The 16,501-nt window shown below is 36.3% G+C and overlaps 1 protein-coding gene and 2 non-coding genes across 3 annotated transcripts; all 3 read right to left on the bottom strand.

The window, feature by feature from the left end:
- Nucleotides 1-316: 316 nt before the first annotated feature.
- rpl10 (ribosomal protein L10) lies at nucleotides 317-3,419 on the bottom strand. Its single transcript, XM_067371150.1, has 6 exons — nucleotides 3,320-3,419; nucleotides 2,820-2,878; nucleotides 1,699-1,806; nucleotides 1,430-1,568; nucleotides 1,031-1,193; nucleotides 317-543 (listed from the first exon to the last, which is right to left on the bottom strand). The coding sequence occupies exons 1-6, from the start codon at nucleotides 3,340-3,342 to the stop codon at nucleotides 388-390; spliced, it is 648 nt and encodes a 215-aa protein (XP_067227251.1). The 5' UTR covers nucleotides 3,343-3,419; the 3' UTR covers nucleotides 317-387.
- On the bottom strand, nucleotides 1,267-1,400 carry LOC137010342 (small nucleolar RNA SNORA70). The gene has a single exon (XR_010893362.1). It is a non-coding gene; the product is annotated as a small nucleolar RNA SNORA70 (small nucleolar RNA).
- Nucleotides 2,438-2,571, bottom strand: LOC137010341 (small nucleolar RNA SNORA70). The gene has a single exon (XR_010893361.1). It is a non-coding gene; the product is annotated as a small nucleolar RNA SNORA70 (small nucleolar RNA).
- Nucleotides 3,420-16,501: the final 13,082 nt, after the last annotated feature.

Here is a 16,501-nt window from a genome sequence, read left to right as displayed (position 1 = left end):
GACCATGAGCTGCATTACACACAGGACTGAAATGGTGGCTAAATTTGCCTTGAAAAACAAGTCAATTTGACAGTCAGCCTAGAAGTCGTCACACTGCAGTACTGTGCGCCAAATCTTCCGACACTGCCAGAATTTCATCTGAGGTAAAATTTGATAACGATCATTAATTGTAAGTCGGTTTTAATCCTAGGATCAGAGGAATCTTTTAGGACATTTTTCTCAGACAAAACCAAAATCGTACAGTATGTACCCAGCTTTAATATATTAAACTACTTACAAGTTCAAATGCAAGCAAGAAAAAGAACCAACAAGACTGTAAATCAAAGTGGACTTTATTTGTGGTCGTTAGAGCCTTGGTTCACACAGATGCACTGAAGTGTGAGGTGCTTAGTTGGCATGCAGGGCCTTCCAGCGGCTCAGGGGTCCATGGCTGGGGATGTATTTCACCCCACAGCCATCAGGGACCAGACGTTTCTCCGCCAGCATGTCATCAAAGTCAGTGGCGTTGAACTTTGTGAAGCCATATTTCTTGGAGATGTGGATCTAAGAGGGTGGAGAACGTTAATGTAGACGGTGAGCAGAGAACTTTTACACAATTAACACCTAGACCAGTGGTTCTCAAAAAAAAAAAAAAAAAAAAAAAAAATCCATTTGATCTTTTAAATAATCTGTTGCTATGCCATTAAAGTACATAAATAGTGGTTGGTGCTCTGCCTTTAAAAAGCAGTTGGCTATGAACGTGGCGATTGGCAGCCATGCTGCGGCAAGAAGACGTACAAGACACTGAGCTCATGAGGTACCATCAAGAGCGCTCACTGCAGCCACTAATAATATATTGTTTATAGAAAACATCACTGAAATATTTACATTTGTTTATTTAAATTAAGTTATTATCCATTATTCTCTCTTACAACTATAATCAGAGATGTGATGGGTTTTTTTGTGGGACGGCAGATTTTTTTTTTTTAAGGTTTAAAGTTTGACCAAAAGTTTGAGAACCACGGACACTTTTCAACTTCATGTTAAGTACCTTCTGACGGCCAGGGAACTTGAACTTGGCTCTCCTCAGAGCCTCGATCACATGTTCCTTGTTCTGGGCCTTTGTGCGCACGGACATGATCACCTGGCCAATGCACACACGGGCCACTGTGCCCTGAGGCTTACCGAAAGCACCACGCATACCAGTCTGGAGCCTGGAGAGGAGATGAACATTGAGATTAATTCACTTAAGTGGCCAAATTAAAATTCTATGAAAAATAAGCAATGTTATGTCTCAATGGTCCCTTAAAGGGCCCAGCACTGCACAGCCAGGATCATACACAACCAAAGATTTACTGTCTGCAGCCTTTGCACACCACACAAGTACAGACAACCCGTCTAGTCGGCTTAATAAGCTGCAGATAAAGAGTCGTAGACCACACACACTCACCTATCAGCTCCGGCACAGGATAACATTTTGTTGATGCGGATGACATGGAAAGGGTGCAGGCGCACACGGATGTGGAAACCATCTTTGCCACAGGTCTTCACCATGTACTTGTTGGCGCAGATACGGGCAGCCTCAAGAGCTAAAATAATGGCGATTAGAATTAGGACTATGTATCAGAAAGCGCTTTGCACTACCAATGCTTACACTATGGGACAAATGTTAAATTGTTCAAGTATAAAATATGAAGAACAGTATCATAAAGACTTCACCTTCACTGGACAGCTGCTCATACTCATCAGATACCATGTGACCGCACAGGGGGAACTCATCCACCTTAGCCTTCTTCCTGCCCAAGTCGAAGATCCTGATCTTAGGATCTGAGTTTGAGAGAAAGACATACTCAATCAGAACTATATGATCCATTAATCAATTTCATTAAATATAGTTTTGGCCAACCAATTTTCTAGATTTGTAATTATTCTATAAGGTTATGCAGCACGTTTGAGCTTCCAGAAGAGGTTTGTTCTTGTGCGTTATTCATGTTCGCTTGAGCTTCTACTTATGTTCGCTTATCAATGAGTAAAAGCCCAAGTTAAATCTTTTCATCATAAAAAAATGATCAAGTCTCTTCAGGAAATTTGGACTAAACCACTTGATTCATATGGATTGGTTTTCTGATCTCTTTATGATATTTTTGAAGCATCAAAGTGATAGGTGCAAAGGCAGTCAATGGAGGGACAGACATCTCTCAGATTTCATCAAAAAGATCTTCATTTGTGTTCTGAAGATGAGCAAAAGTTATGAATTTGGAACATGAGGATGAGTAATTAATGAATTTTCATTTTGGGCTGAACTAACCCTTTAAGATGAACTTGCTATTGAACTTCAAATTAACTCGAGTCATTTCAAACCATCACCATGTATCGTGAGTTTGTTTTGCCTTACACAAAAGCAATGATCAGCAAATGAAATTATATTTTTTTTTAGCTAGATAAGCAATAAGCAATGTTATGTCTCAATGGTCCCTTAAAGGGCCCAGCACTGCACAGCCAGGCTCATACACAACCAAAGAATTACTGTCTGCAGCCTTTGCACACCACACAAGTACAGACAACCTGTCTAGTCGGCTTAATAAGCTGCAGATAAGAGTTGTAGACCATACACACACTGAGAAAAAGTGTTACGAATTTGGATCATCATGAGGGTGAATTAATTTTCATTTTGGGCTAAACAAACCCTTTAAACTAAGATTTTCTATTGAACTTCAAATTAACGAGTCATTTCAAACCATCACCATATATCGTGAGTTTGATTAGCCTTACACAAAAGCAATGATCAGCAGATGAAATGCATTATAAAATATCTTCTGATATAGTCTTCCATAACTTACCAGGAACACCTCGACAGAAACGGGACTTGGGGTAAGGCTTGTTCTTACAGTATCTGTAGCTGCAAAAGATAGTTGACAATTAGCAAAACCACTGGGTCAATCTTTGTAACAAAGTGCCTACTCACCATTACACAACTAGTTAATACAAGTACAAGAACGTGTATAAAATTATATGTGTATATAAAATAAAACATCCTTTCAATATTTAAATTATTCAGCAACTACAAATACAGCAAAGAGCTAAATGTCAATAGACATTAATCGTCTAGCTGGGCGCTAATTAGTTAGCTTTACATTTAACAATGACGGAACAATCTAGAATTTACATAATGATTTTTATTAGAAGCCAGAATTGTTTTAGGAACAGTCGTGTTTACAGCAGAAAGTAGCGTATGTCAGAGTACTGTCACTGCTGAATGAGGCCGGGGAGAGGCACATGGTTAGCGGGCCCTGCCATTTTCAGTAAGGCCAATTTTTAAAACACAAAATTCATAACTTACCAACGGGCTGGACGGCGGCCCATTGTTGCGATCTGTAATATACACAATAATAATAGTTTTAAAGAACAATATGTGTATTTATAAGTGAAGAAACGAGGTGTTTTTCGACAAATATGAAGAGAGCGACGCAGCGCGCTCTTACCACGCACTCACCTAATGGAGGAAAGGAAGACCACTGATCTTCCGCTGCGTCATAATGCACTGAGCGAAACTGCTTCCGGTTTCATATAATCGACACTTTTATATTATAATTAAAACATAGTTTATATTCTAGTTTCCAAAAAGATCAACCGAATTTTTTTATGATATAAGCGTGTAGTAGACAAACTATAGTATACTATCGCTTTCTGTGCATTTACATTGTCTTACACCAACTGGGAAGTGTAGTTTAGTGCTCCCTCATATAGCTGGTATTTGTAGTCCATGAGAGCGATTTTGGGTTGTACCAGGAGGGTCGCTTTACGGTTTTTATCGGTGCACGAGCTATAAAAGAGATTTTAATATCATAAAGGTGGGTATTTACCCACACGCAACTAAAATACAAATCTACAAGTCTACAAAATGCATCTGGTGGATCCAAAATGGTCAATATTCATATTCATGCATTTTATTCACATTTCATGTTAATCATTTATGGCTTATGATTTATCAATATTACGTTTGATTTCATATATTCATGTACCCCTACTCCATATATTAATCCTCATCATATTTTCAAGTATTTACTCTTTATTGTTCTCCTTTATGGTTATTCTTCTTTTATCTTTAAGAGGATGTATGCTTGTTATTTTCAATTGTTCTTCAAGTGTTCCAATGTGACAGGTCATGTTTACACGTTTGTGGTTAGATATTGGATGCCTGCCAAGTAGCTACTGCAGAAGCGATGGTGTTTTCAGAATTAGTTGCTCATTTGATCTTGGATCTTTTATATCAAAAATATATCTGTTTCCATTTTTTCAGACATGTGATAATGCCAGATCTGCAAAATTCCCTTAAGGGTGTCAAAACAACTATTTTCATCTATTTTTGACATTTGACCAGTCTATGACATAATGGATAAATCCATTTGACCTTTTCTTATTAGACAAAAACACAAGTTTGAGTGGGATGTAAGTTTTCCTATGCTTATGGTATGGACTGGGTCTTTGATAGTTTAGCTTTTCCTTCGCTTTTCTTTGCTCTTTTTTTTTGCCTCTCACATCTCTTCTGCATCTTCTGCTTCTTCTCTTCTACCTCTCATTTCATTCTGCAAATGTCTTAATTTTGTTCCTTCTTTCTGTATATTCTTCATCTTCATCTATTAGATACAATGCTCTAGATTTTATTATTAACTATTAATTACTTAATTAATTAGTTTGTCTCTATAATTTTTAATTAATAACTTTGTTATTCCTTATTCAAATTTGATCTCTGACATAATCATTGCTGGACTGCCTGGATCTCATTTTCTCAAGTTTTTGCATCAGCATCTATATCGTTTGTCAACAAGAAAAAAAATCTCATTATTCAGTCCAACCTGCGTTTGAAGCTTGCGAATGCCTCTACAGCACAGGTAAAGCATTATTCTAAACCAAGAGTATACACAGGGCTCGATTTGAGGGGGATGTGGGCGTATGGCATTCCTCTTGTTTAAAAAAAAATGCAAAAAGCATCACCTCTGTAAAGCCACCATCCCCCCTTACAATCCCCTTTAGATTAAAGGTGCAAAAGAGGATCTTTTCGTCGACTGAGAAACCAAAGACTGTTAGTGAGTTTTTGAAATGAGCGCATGCGTAAGAACAACCCCCCTCCTTCACAGCTCATTTCAAGGGAACACCTCCCAAAACTCGTGCACGAGTATTGGAACACGAGTTTTTACCACCGGCATTCTCTGTGTCGTGTTAGTGGATTCATTATGTCGGACTCACCGCAGGTAACTCATAATCTGCAGTTGTTACTCCTGTCTCCTGACAAAAACATCGCATGCGGCGCCTGTGGAGTGTGGAAAGTTACTGGAGCGCGCAGCCGCGCACATCTCACACAAGGAATGTCACGGCAGTGATTAACAAGCAAGAGAGCCAATCGTTTATGCGATGATCGTGTAAACGATTGGCTGATGTTTTTAAGGCCCTACCTCATGCACAGATGATGTATATTAATATTATTCATTTCAATGAACCTAATAAATATCAGTTAGTAAAGACAGTTTCAAGTAATTTTGCAAAAATGTATAAAACAAAACATCCTCTTTAGCACCTTTAACAGTGTTATGTATTATGTAAATCTTATCATGTAAATGAAATTTTAAAATTCTTAGAATCAGCGTGTCGAATCAGCGGTTCGGAGCATCAAAGTCACGTGATTTCAGCAGTTTGGCGGTTTGACACGCGATCCGAATCATGATTCGATACGCTGATTCATAATGCTCCGAAGCTTCCTGAAGCAGTGTTTTGAAATCGGCCATCACTATATAAGTAGTTATTTTGCTTTTTTGGCACACCAAAAATATTCTCGTCGCTTTATAATATTAATATTGAACCACTGTACTCACATGAACTGATTTAAATATGTTTTTAGTACATTAATGGATCTTGAGAGAGGAAATGTCATTGCTGGCTATGGAGGCCTCACTGAGCCATCGGATTTCAACAAAAATATCCTAATTTGTGTTCCGAAGATTAACAAAGGTCTTATGGGTGTGGAACGACATGAGGGTGAGTAATTAATGACAGAATTTTAATTTTGGGGTGAACTAACCCTTTAAGTTTACGTATATTTGGTCAGTGGTAGGCTAAACGTTAGCTTGCAAGATGTTTAGCCTACGTTACAGTTATGCAGATCAAAAAATGAACCAGTGTAATGATAATTTTGTAAGAATACAACATGTAAAAGGTCACAAAATGATTTGTATGACTGATATCGACGCATTTCGCTTCAAAATCCTGAAATCACGGCAAAGCATATCTGAAAACACAAGAGGGCGACAAACATCTTCAAATTAATCAACTGGTTGATCGTTCCACATTGTCTCGAGGGAGCGCTGTTGCTTTGTGCTTCTCCAGTTCGGATGTGGTAATGAAATCCCTCCTGCACACTCTTAATTTTCAGAGAGGAATGACCTCATATCTCTGAACTGTGGATAACTAAGACCAAATGCTCGGGTGGTCAATGGAACCCATGAAATCACAAATGTTTGTTCATATTTAATGTAAAAATGACGTGACATTACAAAAATCCTCCTTCTGCCCTAACATGTGATAGGAATGTAAAACATCAGTTCAGATGTGGATCACTATAGCAGCCATCATGTGAGAACGAACAAGGGAGAGATTTTGTTCAGGCTTCAACAAAGATAATTTATAATCTAAAGAAACATCCACTCTATCCGATGCTGAGGCCAAAGCTCTGTAAACAATCTGAAATATTCAGCTTGTCTCTCTCTGTGTTCTTCAACTAACTAGGCAAGCCATTCTTACCTTAGATGGGGCTGTGCACAGGTCAGGCCAAGTCAAATCTGCCTCCTCATTTATTTGATCTCATAACTCTGTTCCAGAGTTAGTCTGGACTGGCCAACTCCCACAACAACAAAGCTTGGAGATACGCAAAAATGTAGGTCTAAGGCACAGCATATTATTTAATAAAAAAAATAAATAAAAATAGATAGCTTTAGCTAATTAAATAAAATGTCAAGAACATTTGGATCTTTATTCATTGATTTTCTATTATGATAAATATTTTTATTGCTTTAACTGAATAAATCAATGGCCCGTTTTCTATTGATTTCCTCTTGTGAGCTTACATGCTTGATGTATGGCAACCAATGCAGTTCATATGTGCAAATAATGGTTTCAAAACTCACATTTGAGGTGTGACTGTGTGTAATTTGTTACAAAACACAAAAATCTAATTTGGTTTGCATAAAGCCTGACAAAAACTGAATGATGTTTTTGTAACAACTCATTGGTGTAATATTCAATGCAATGTTTTTTGGCTTTTATAGTTGCAGTGTTTTACTTGCATTTGTGGTTCTCCTAATTAGCATACAGCATATATGAGATTGAGAGAAGAGTGTTATGGTAATGGTCTTAAGTGATAGTGAACTCACTTTTTATAAATGGTCTTTCCTTTCAGCAAACCACAAACTAGGTGTGGGTCTTCAGATACCACACCCAAAACCTTCACACATCAGTGTGGAAGAGCTGCATGGGCTGATATGATGCACAGCATCAACTTTTGCTTGCAAGCAGAATGAGTTTTCACATGTCATTGTGTCTTGGGCTTGCACAGGTCCTGTGCTGTCTGCATTTGCAGGCTCTTGTGCAACTGTGCTTGTGTATATGTGCATGGTTTAAATGTGTGTGTGCTGTCAGGTGGGGCACATGGTGTAATTTTAATGCATCAAAATGTGAAAAAGAAAATGAAGAAGAAGCAGAGGGTGGATCATGAAGTTAAAGAGGAATTAAAAACTATTTGAGGAAAGGGAGAACTATATGAAAAAGGGCTGGGTTGGACATTACTCATTACCCTTGGATTAAACAACATTAACTAATGTGGTTTACTGCTTTTAGATGGTTTAAAATGGTGGTTTCCCAACCTGACCATGCTGGTGTTTAGCTGGTTTAGCTGATTGGCCAGATGCTTTCCCAGCCTGGCCAGCAGATTTTTCCCCATGCAGCAGGACTCTTAAAATATCATTGTTTGTGTCCATTTTCAGACATGATTAATCATTTAATAATATTTTTCCATTTAGCTATGTGGAAAAGTCATAGTGTAATTCCTGCAGGGACTGTATGGCTAGTGTGATGATCTCCCCTATGACTGATTCAGGGGAATGGCTATATTTATCTCAAACCAAAGAAATTGAGTTTAAAGACATACTCTGTCATTGTTGATACTGTGTAGGTCGATATGGCCATTGTTTGGAACTTGGTATGAATGTATATCTTCACAAAATTAGAGTGTTTAGTTACAGACGCTTTTGCAAAAAATCCTATTTACTGACATCCATTATGGATTTATGGATTTATTCAGTCTGATAACAGTAGCTAGGGTTGCTGAGATGAAATAAATGTATCATTTGTAAATTTAAAGGGTTAGTTCACCCAAAAATGAAAATAATTTAATTTATTATATATATTATACTTATATATATAATGTGTAGCTTTAGCTTTAACTAGTGCTTTCAAATCACATCTAACATAAAAGTGTGTGTGTGTGTGTGTGTGTGTGTGTGTGTGTGTGTGTGTGTGTGTATGTCTTAAAAAAGATGATGATAATAAAATAGGGTCGACATGTTGAGATTGAAAAAACATAATGGTTGTATGTGTTATATGTTATATCTGGTTAAATGGTTACATGTTAAAACTAAGGGTTCAACCTCTTTTTCTGACTTTGAGAAATGATTATATTAAAGGGTTAGTTCACCCAAAAATTAAAATTCTGTCATTTATTACTTACCCTCATGCTGTTCCACACCCGTAAGACCTTCGTTAATCTTCGAAACACAAATTAAGATATTTTAGTTGAAATCCGATGGCTCAGTGAGGCCTCCATAGCCAGCAATGACACTTCCTCTCTCAAGATCCATTAATGTACTAAAAACATATTTAAATCAGTTCATGTGAGTACAGTGGTTCAATTTTAATATTATAAAGCGACGAGAATATTTTTGGTGCGCCAAAAAAACAAAATAATGACTTATATAGTGATGGCCGATTTCAAAACTCTGCTTCATGAAGCTTCAGAGTGTTATGAATCAACGTATTGAATCATGATTCGGATCACCTGTGAAACCGCCAAACTGCTGAAATCACATGACTTTGGCGCTCCGAACCGCTGATTCAACACGCTGATTCATTATGCTCCGAAGCTTCCTGAAGCAGTGTTTTGAAATCGGACATCACTATATAAGTCGTTATTTTGGTTTTTTTGCAGACCAAAACATTTCTCGTCGCTTTATAATGTTAATATTGACCCACTGTACTCACATGAACCGATTTAAATATGTTTTTAGTACATTAATGGATCTTGAGAGAGGAAATGTCATTGCTCCCTCACTGAGCCATCGGATTTCAACTAAAATATTTTAATTTATGTTCTGAAGATGAATGAAGTGTGGAACGGCATGAGTCAGAAAAAGAGGTTGAACCCTTAGTTTTAACATATAACCATTTAACCAGATATAACATATAACACATACAACCATTATGTTTTTTCAATCTCAACATGTCGACCCTATTTTATTATCATCATCTTTTTTTAAGTCATACACACACACAAACACACACGCACACACTTTTATGTTAGATGTGATTTGACAGCACTAGTTAAAGCTAAAGCTACATATACATACATATATATATATATATATATATATATATTATTTTTTTATTTTATTTTTTTCATTTTTTTTTTCCTTCGAGACTTCTTATTGTAGACCTTTCTATTTCCTTATGAAGACAAAATAGGTTTCATGATGGCAAATTTGATGAGCTGGCATACTACACCATAGCATCACCTTAAACAGGAAGTGAAAATATATCCGTTGCTAGGGTGATGACCACTAGTTTGTAAATAACAAAAGTCAGAAAAGCCCACAGCTAAAGTATGACACATCATAAGTTTTCCGTCTGCCATTCTGTAGAAATCACCAAACTCAGAAGAATTCCCTGCATTCCCCTCTCCCTCACCCTCTCCAGTGTACTGATGTATGAAGCCAGAGCTGCTCGGGGTAAACCTGTGCTGACATGTCAACTACCATAGTCATGAGATCATGTGATGTCATCCAGGGTCAGTTAAAAGCACGTCATAATGGGGTGTATGAAGGGGCCCAGTCTTCAGGCTTGATGTTTTTTGTTCAACTGTGATGGCAGGGAAAAACTTTTATAATTCAACATGCTGTACTTAATATAAACAACACAATAAATACACAATATATTTGGGGGTTTCTTAAGTTGTGGGCACTTTTTGCCCCTTTTGAGTGTTTAAAGGGTCAGTTCACCCAAAAATGAAAATAATGGCATTTATTACTCACCCTCATGTCATTCCACACCTGTAAGACCTTCGTTAATCTTCGCAACACAAATTAAGATATTTTTTTATGAAATCCAATGGCTCAGTGAGGCCTCTATTGAGAACAAAGCCACCAAACCTCTCAAGGTCCAGAAAGGTACTAAAGACATATTTTAAATCAGTTCATGTGAGTTCAGTGATTCTACCTTAATATTATAAAGTGACAAAAATACTTTTTGTGCGCCAAAAAATACAAAATACGACTTTTCAACAACATCTAGTGATGGTCGATTTCAAAAAATTGCTTCGAATCTTTTGTTTCAAATCAGCGATTCGGAGCGACAAAGTCACGTGATTTCAGCAGTTTGGCGCGATCCGAACCGCTGATTTGAAACAAAACAGTGTTTTGAAATCGCCCATCACTAGATATTGTAGAAAAGTCGTTATTTTGTTTTTTTGGGTGCACAAAAAGCATTCTCGCCTTGTCTAAATTTGTGTGAAAATAATTATAGTCATCATTATCATAGTTGTAAAATATAATAAAAAATGTTGTTAATAGATGAGTGGACTTTCATAGTTTAACAATGAATGTCTGGAACAAGGGTAAAACAATAATAAAAAAAAAAGTAAAATATTTTAAAATAAAAGTGCACATAGCTGAAAGGGGATAGTGGGACAAGATTCAAAACATATGGAAAGTATGTACATATTTATATAAAGTGTACACAAATGTATATTGTGATTTGCAGATGTGTACTGAGTAGGCTAATTGTGTCATATGTGGTTAAAGTCTTAAATGAAAAGAAACAATCTACACACCTAAAAAGACAGCGCAGTATAAGAACGAGCATTGCTCTCCATTGTAACCTGGATCTTGGTGTTTGGAATTGAAATTGTGAAATATAGACTGCTTAGCCAAGGGTTACTGTTCATTGCACAATGATTTGACACGTAACAGGCATGTCTGTTCTGCACAGTCTTGCAGTCAATGTTCCCTTTATAAAGTAACCTTACTGTTTAGTAAGCATAATCCTCCATGATGCACATGTAGATTGATACCTGTCATTTTTTTAACACATCATCCTCCTGCTTTCTGCATTCTTGTTCAGACAGTTTAATTTGCAGTCTAATTTCTAAATTGCAGTTTCTCACTCTCATAGGCTCTCAAACACACATGAGCGGAGCCTGCTGATGGGGGGCAGACAGTCTGAGGTCCACATGTGGTGAACCAGATAAACAAACACTGCCAGCACTGCCATCTTCCACTCAAAAGTGACATCATTATTTATCTGCCTCAAACATCTGCTTTGGTTATTCAGTCCAGATGCAGGTATAAAAGGGTGTCACTGTTTCATGCAGCTTCACTGCAGTGTGACGTAATGTGTGCACGAATGTGTGTTCTATAAGAGGTTATATTATTAAATTGGGTCATAATCTGCACATATACAGCATATTATTGCACATTATTATTAGTGACTAATTCAGATGTCCGATTTTCTCAGACCATTTCACACTTTTGCACAACAGCATCCATAATATCTCATATTTTCTTTATTATAATTATAAAATATAATATACAACTATAATATAAAAATCTATTTTAAACTTATTTTGGTATATATATATATATATATATATATATATATATATATATATATATATATATATATATATATATATATATATATATATATATATATATAATATTTTTATTTGTTTTATTTATATATATATATATATATATATATATATATATATATATATATATATATATTCTTTTTTAAATAAAAAGTTGCTCATATACTCAAAAAAAAGTAGACAGAGAGAATGAGAGATTCGTCATTGATAGTCAGCTATGTTCTCGACCTTTTCCACATTCCTCCTCCCAAATAAGGATAAGGTTGCCGACACACACTCCCTGTCTCTCTCTGAATCCCCCCCCACTCCCCCTTTTTTTTTTTTTGCTTGTTCTTTTTTTCTCACTCCATTTCTCTCACTTTTCAGGACATAATATTCTCAAATACAATAGCTGGTGCTGATGCACAAACATTAACAGAGATTATGGCTTTTATTTTGGTCCATGTACTTTTTTTTGCAGTTGATGTTTTGTTGATGCTGTTTCTGATTAAGAAAGCGTGTGTGCAAGTGAAGCAGCACAGGGAGGATATTTTTGTTATTCCTCTGAGGTTTGGATGTGTAGTTAGGCATGATGTGAAGAAGCTGTGAATATGGATAGGGGTCTTGAGGCTCTAAAATTAGCTTTGCAGGGCCTCACAGTTTACTGAACCCAATTTTCTACACAATTTATTTCAAATACCAAGGGCATAGAAATAATTTTTAAAAGAAATATATATATTCACACTTAAAATTAATGATTAAATTATTGATTATTATATACCAGATCTAGTCCTCTTCATTTTTCCCCTTTTTTGGGCTAAAGCATTTCAGTAGTACAGTTCAACAACACTGAGATGTTCCACTGTTTGTATCACTTTGCTTGTCTGTGTTTGGTAGTTACAGACAGACTATCAGTCTATGTATTACCAAAATCCCTTTAAGACAAGTCATTTCACTCGGCAGCCATCTTTGAAACGCCTCTCGGGCATCCTGGGCATCATGCAGCTCCTATCTCTTTGAATGGGGAAACATCAAATTCTCCAAAACTGTTCTCCAACCTTACGATTAAATTTCATATTTTAAATCACCAATGAAATCTAACAACAACCGGCTCATAAATTGTGTTTCTAAACACTCGAATCATGACCAAAAAAAAAGTATTTTTCCTAAATGCGCGTCTCTTCGGAGGCGGGCATCTGACTGTTTCTATAGAAACCGGTGATTCTAACGGCCGCTGAAGTGACGCGATGACTTAACCAGTCGGTGATTGGCTCTTATTTAGAAGGCAGGACTAATTCCGCCATATTGCGTGTTACACTTTCTCCCATTCAAAACAATATGAGTGACACGTCTTGTGTTATTCTATAGTCTTTGGTATTACTGGTGGGGATTTTCAGCGACTCTTCCTGCACGTTACAACCTTACAAAGTAGGTGACAACAACTGTATTTATGAGTGATTCATTGAATCATTAATTCAACCAATTTGTTCACTGGGAAATCAAATTTCCATCTTTTTGTTTAAATCACTGAATTATTCACTCAACATATTTGTTTCAAACACAATGATTCATTTAGTAACGGAACAAAATATCTGGCACTGTTCGAAAGCTTTAAAATGCTGCCTTCGGAGAATGCATTCCAAGGTAGGAAGGCATCACGGCACGTCCAAATCCAATGTTAGCTTAACTTCCTGTCTCCTACGATACCTTCATCTGATCGATTTCGAAGGCAGCATAGATGTATCCTTCACCGCCTTTGCTTTCACACAATTATGTGTGTTCCACTCCATGACAGTTGAGCTAAAAAGTAAATATGGTGTCTGAAAGTTGCAGTTGGTTGTTAGTTTAAGTGTAAATGTATGTTTTTTACCAACTTTTTCCACTTTTGATGTTATTTATAGCAAGAAATTATTATTATAGCAATTAAATCACTGAATCATTCACTCAGCTGAATCATTCAAATACACTGATTATTTAGAAATGAAACACCATTACTGTGTTGCTCAGAGATGCAATACCTTTACAAAAATTTTTATACTTCAAGTTCATTTTAAGTATACTTAAGTAAAGCTCAAGTATATTTTAGTATACTTTATATGGTAAGTATACTAATATCAATAGTATTAGTACTTGTAAGTGTACTATTTCAATACTACTTAGGACTTAAAGGTGCTAAAGAGGATGTTTTGTTTTATACATTTTTGCAATATTACTTGAAACTGTCTTTATTAACTGATAAAAGACTATTTATTAGGTGCACTGAAAGGAATAATATTAATATACATCATCTGTGCACGAGGTAGGGCCTTAAAAACATCAGCCAATCATTTACACGATCATCATGTAAACGATTGGCCCTCTGGCTTGTCAATCACTGCCATGACGTTCCTTGTGAGAGACGTGCGTGGCTGCGCGCTCCAGTAACTTTCCACACTCCACAGGCGCGGCATGCAATGTTTTTGTCCGGAGACAGGAGTAACAACTGCAGATTATGAGTTACCTGCGGTGAGTCCGACTTAATGAATCCACTAACACAACACAGCCAATGCCGGTGGTAAACACTCGTGTTCCAATTCGTTCCTTCGAAGGAGGGGGGTTGTTCTTACGCATGCGCTCATTTCAAAAACAAAGTAACAGTCTTTGGTTTCTCAGTCGACGAAAAGATCCTCTTTAGCACCTTTAACATCATACTTATAGTTTACTCTTTATAACTTTAAGTATATTATGTTCCTATTTAGGTATTAGTTTTTATACTTGAAATATACCTTTAACTGTACTGTAACTTGAGTGATATGCTTGATTAAATAATTAGTCATTATTTTATTTCTACTGAGAAATAAGCATTGTAGTAATCAAATATTCACTAAATATTAAAATATATTTTATAAATAAGTAAAGCTCACTTGAATTTGTTCTCATTCAGGGATTCCCAAATTGTTTTGTCAGTTGAATTCCTTTGACTTAATTTAATTACTTGAGACACCGTCCTCCATTTTAAGTTAATATTTAAATACTTTAACATTTCTGTGTTTACAGTTCTCTGATGTTGGTCTAATGGTCATAATACATGCATGTAAACAAATAAAATATTTCAGCTTTTTTAGTAAGTGTTTGATTTTAATTGTTTTTATTTTAGAGAGATTGATTGAAATTTTACTTATTATGGTTTAATCAATTACTCACAAACCCCAGTTTGGGAAAACCCGTTCCAGATCATTTTTTGAGATTGTATGTGCCTTGAAAACCTGTCATACCAAAACATTAATTGACTGACTAGAAAAGCACAATGCATTATGCTCTGGCTTCCCAGATTCTTCTTAAACTAGGCTCGCTGATGTCAGTATTAAATACCAATCCTTTACAAGTCATTCTCAATAAATATCCACCAGCCATGACATATCAGTGCTTGTAGGCATCCACAGTATGTCCAGATGAGGTAAGTTTACTTGATTCTGCCATTGAGTAGATGAGTGTGCAAAATCACATTCCTCGTCTGTTCAGCAAACATCAGACCTCTTTACACACTGCGGCTCTGAAGGCTCTCAGTCTGCAGGGGGTCATCATTCTTTATTTTAGTGCAAACAAGTGATGTAACATGTAGTCGGCCAGTCCACCAAAAGGGAAAAATTACAGCTACCGGTCATAATGTTTATACAGTCTTTACACAGCATCATGATTTTAGGGTTGTTCAAGGCGTGGCTGAAATAATCTATGCACAGAGGTTTTCATGATGGAGGGTTGTTTAGTTCTCTGTGAGAGCAGATCTCTCTTTCTCTCTCTCTCTCCTTGTCTCTCTTACCTCCACAAACACAGCTTACCATATATGGCTTTGTTTGTGGAGAGGAAAAGGGTAAGTGTGTGTCTCTGCGTTCAATTGTGCGACTTTGCGCTGTCATGTGCCTACACTTGTAAGTGGGTTTGTGGCTATAAGTCATCATTCAAACACAACATTTGAATGAGAAAGAAAACGAGAACGAATTGGCAGGAAAGTACTGAGAATTGATGAGGGATTCTTTGGCTCTGATTCAGAGTTTACTTAGTAGGCTTACCTTTTAAAGACTTCATGAATCAAGTAAGCTGGTGATGAAGAGAATAACACACACATAAATATACACTATATTATAACATAAGTAGAAAATGGTAACACTTTAATGAATTAACAAATGAATACACTTGTTACAGTATTTATTAATCTTTGTTAATGCAAGTTCACAAAAACACATCTTTACATTGTTAATTCATGTTAACTCAGATCCATTAAATAATATTAACAGATACACCTTTTGATTGAGTAAATGTTGGAATGAACATTAACTAAGATTAACAGCCTAAATGCTTTTAAAATATTGGCTATTGTTAGTTCATGTTATAGTTAACAAATGTAACCTTATTGCAAAATGTCAGACATCAAACGTAAGTCCTTATTTCCCCTTTCAATAAAGCACTGTCTTAGTTCACCGAAAATGAACTAAAGTTTACCAACTACTGCCAGCACATTGTTTTATATGCACACATTTTCGCTGGAAGGCAGGGTGTGATGTAATGTGTGATTTGTCAAGCTTGCTTGTCTTTGCC

Source organism: Chanodichthys erythropterus, chromosome 20 (assembly GCF_024489055.1).
Source record: "Chanodichthys erythropterus isolate Z2021 chromosome 20, ASM2448905v1, whole genome shotgun sequence".
Taxonomy (NCBI): Eukaryota; Metazoa; Chordata; class Actinopteri; order Cypriniformes; family Xenocyprididae; genus Chanodichthys; species Chanodichthys erythropterus.
Note: the sequence above shows the minus strand (reverse complement) of the source record. Positions and strands in the feature narration are given on the sequence as shown.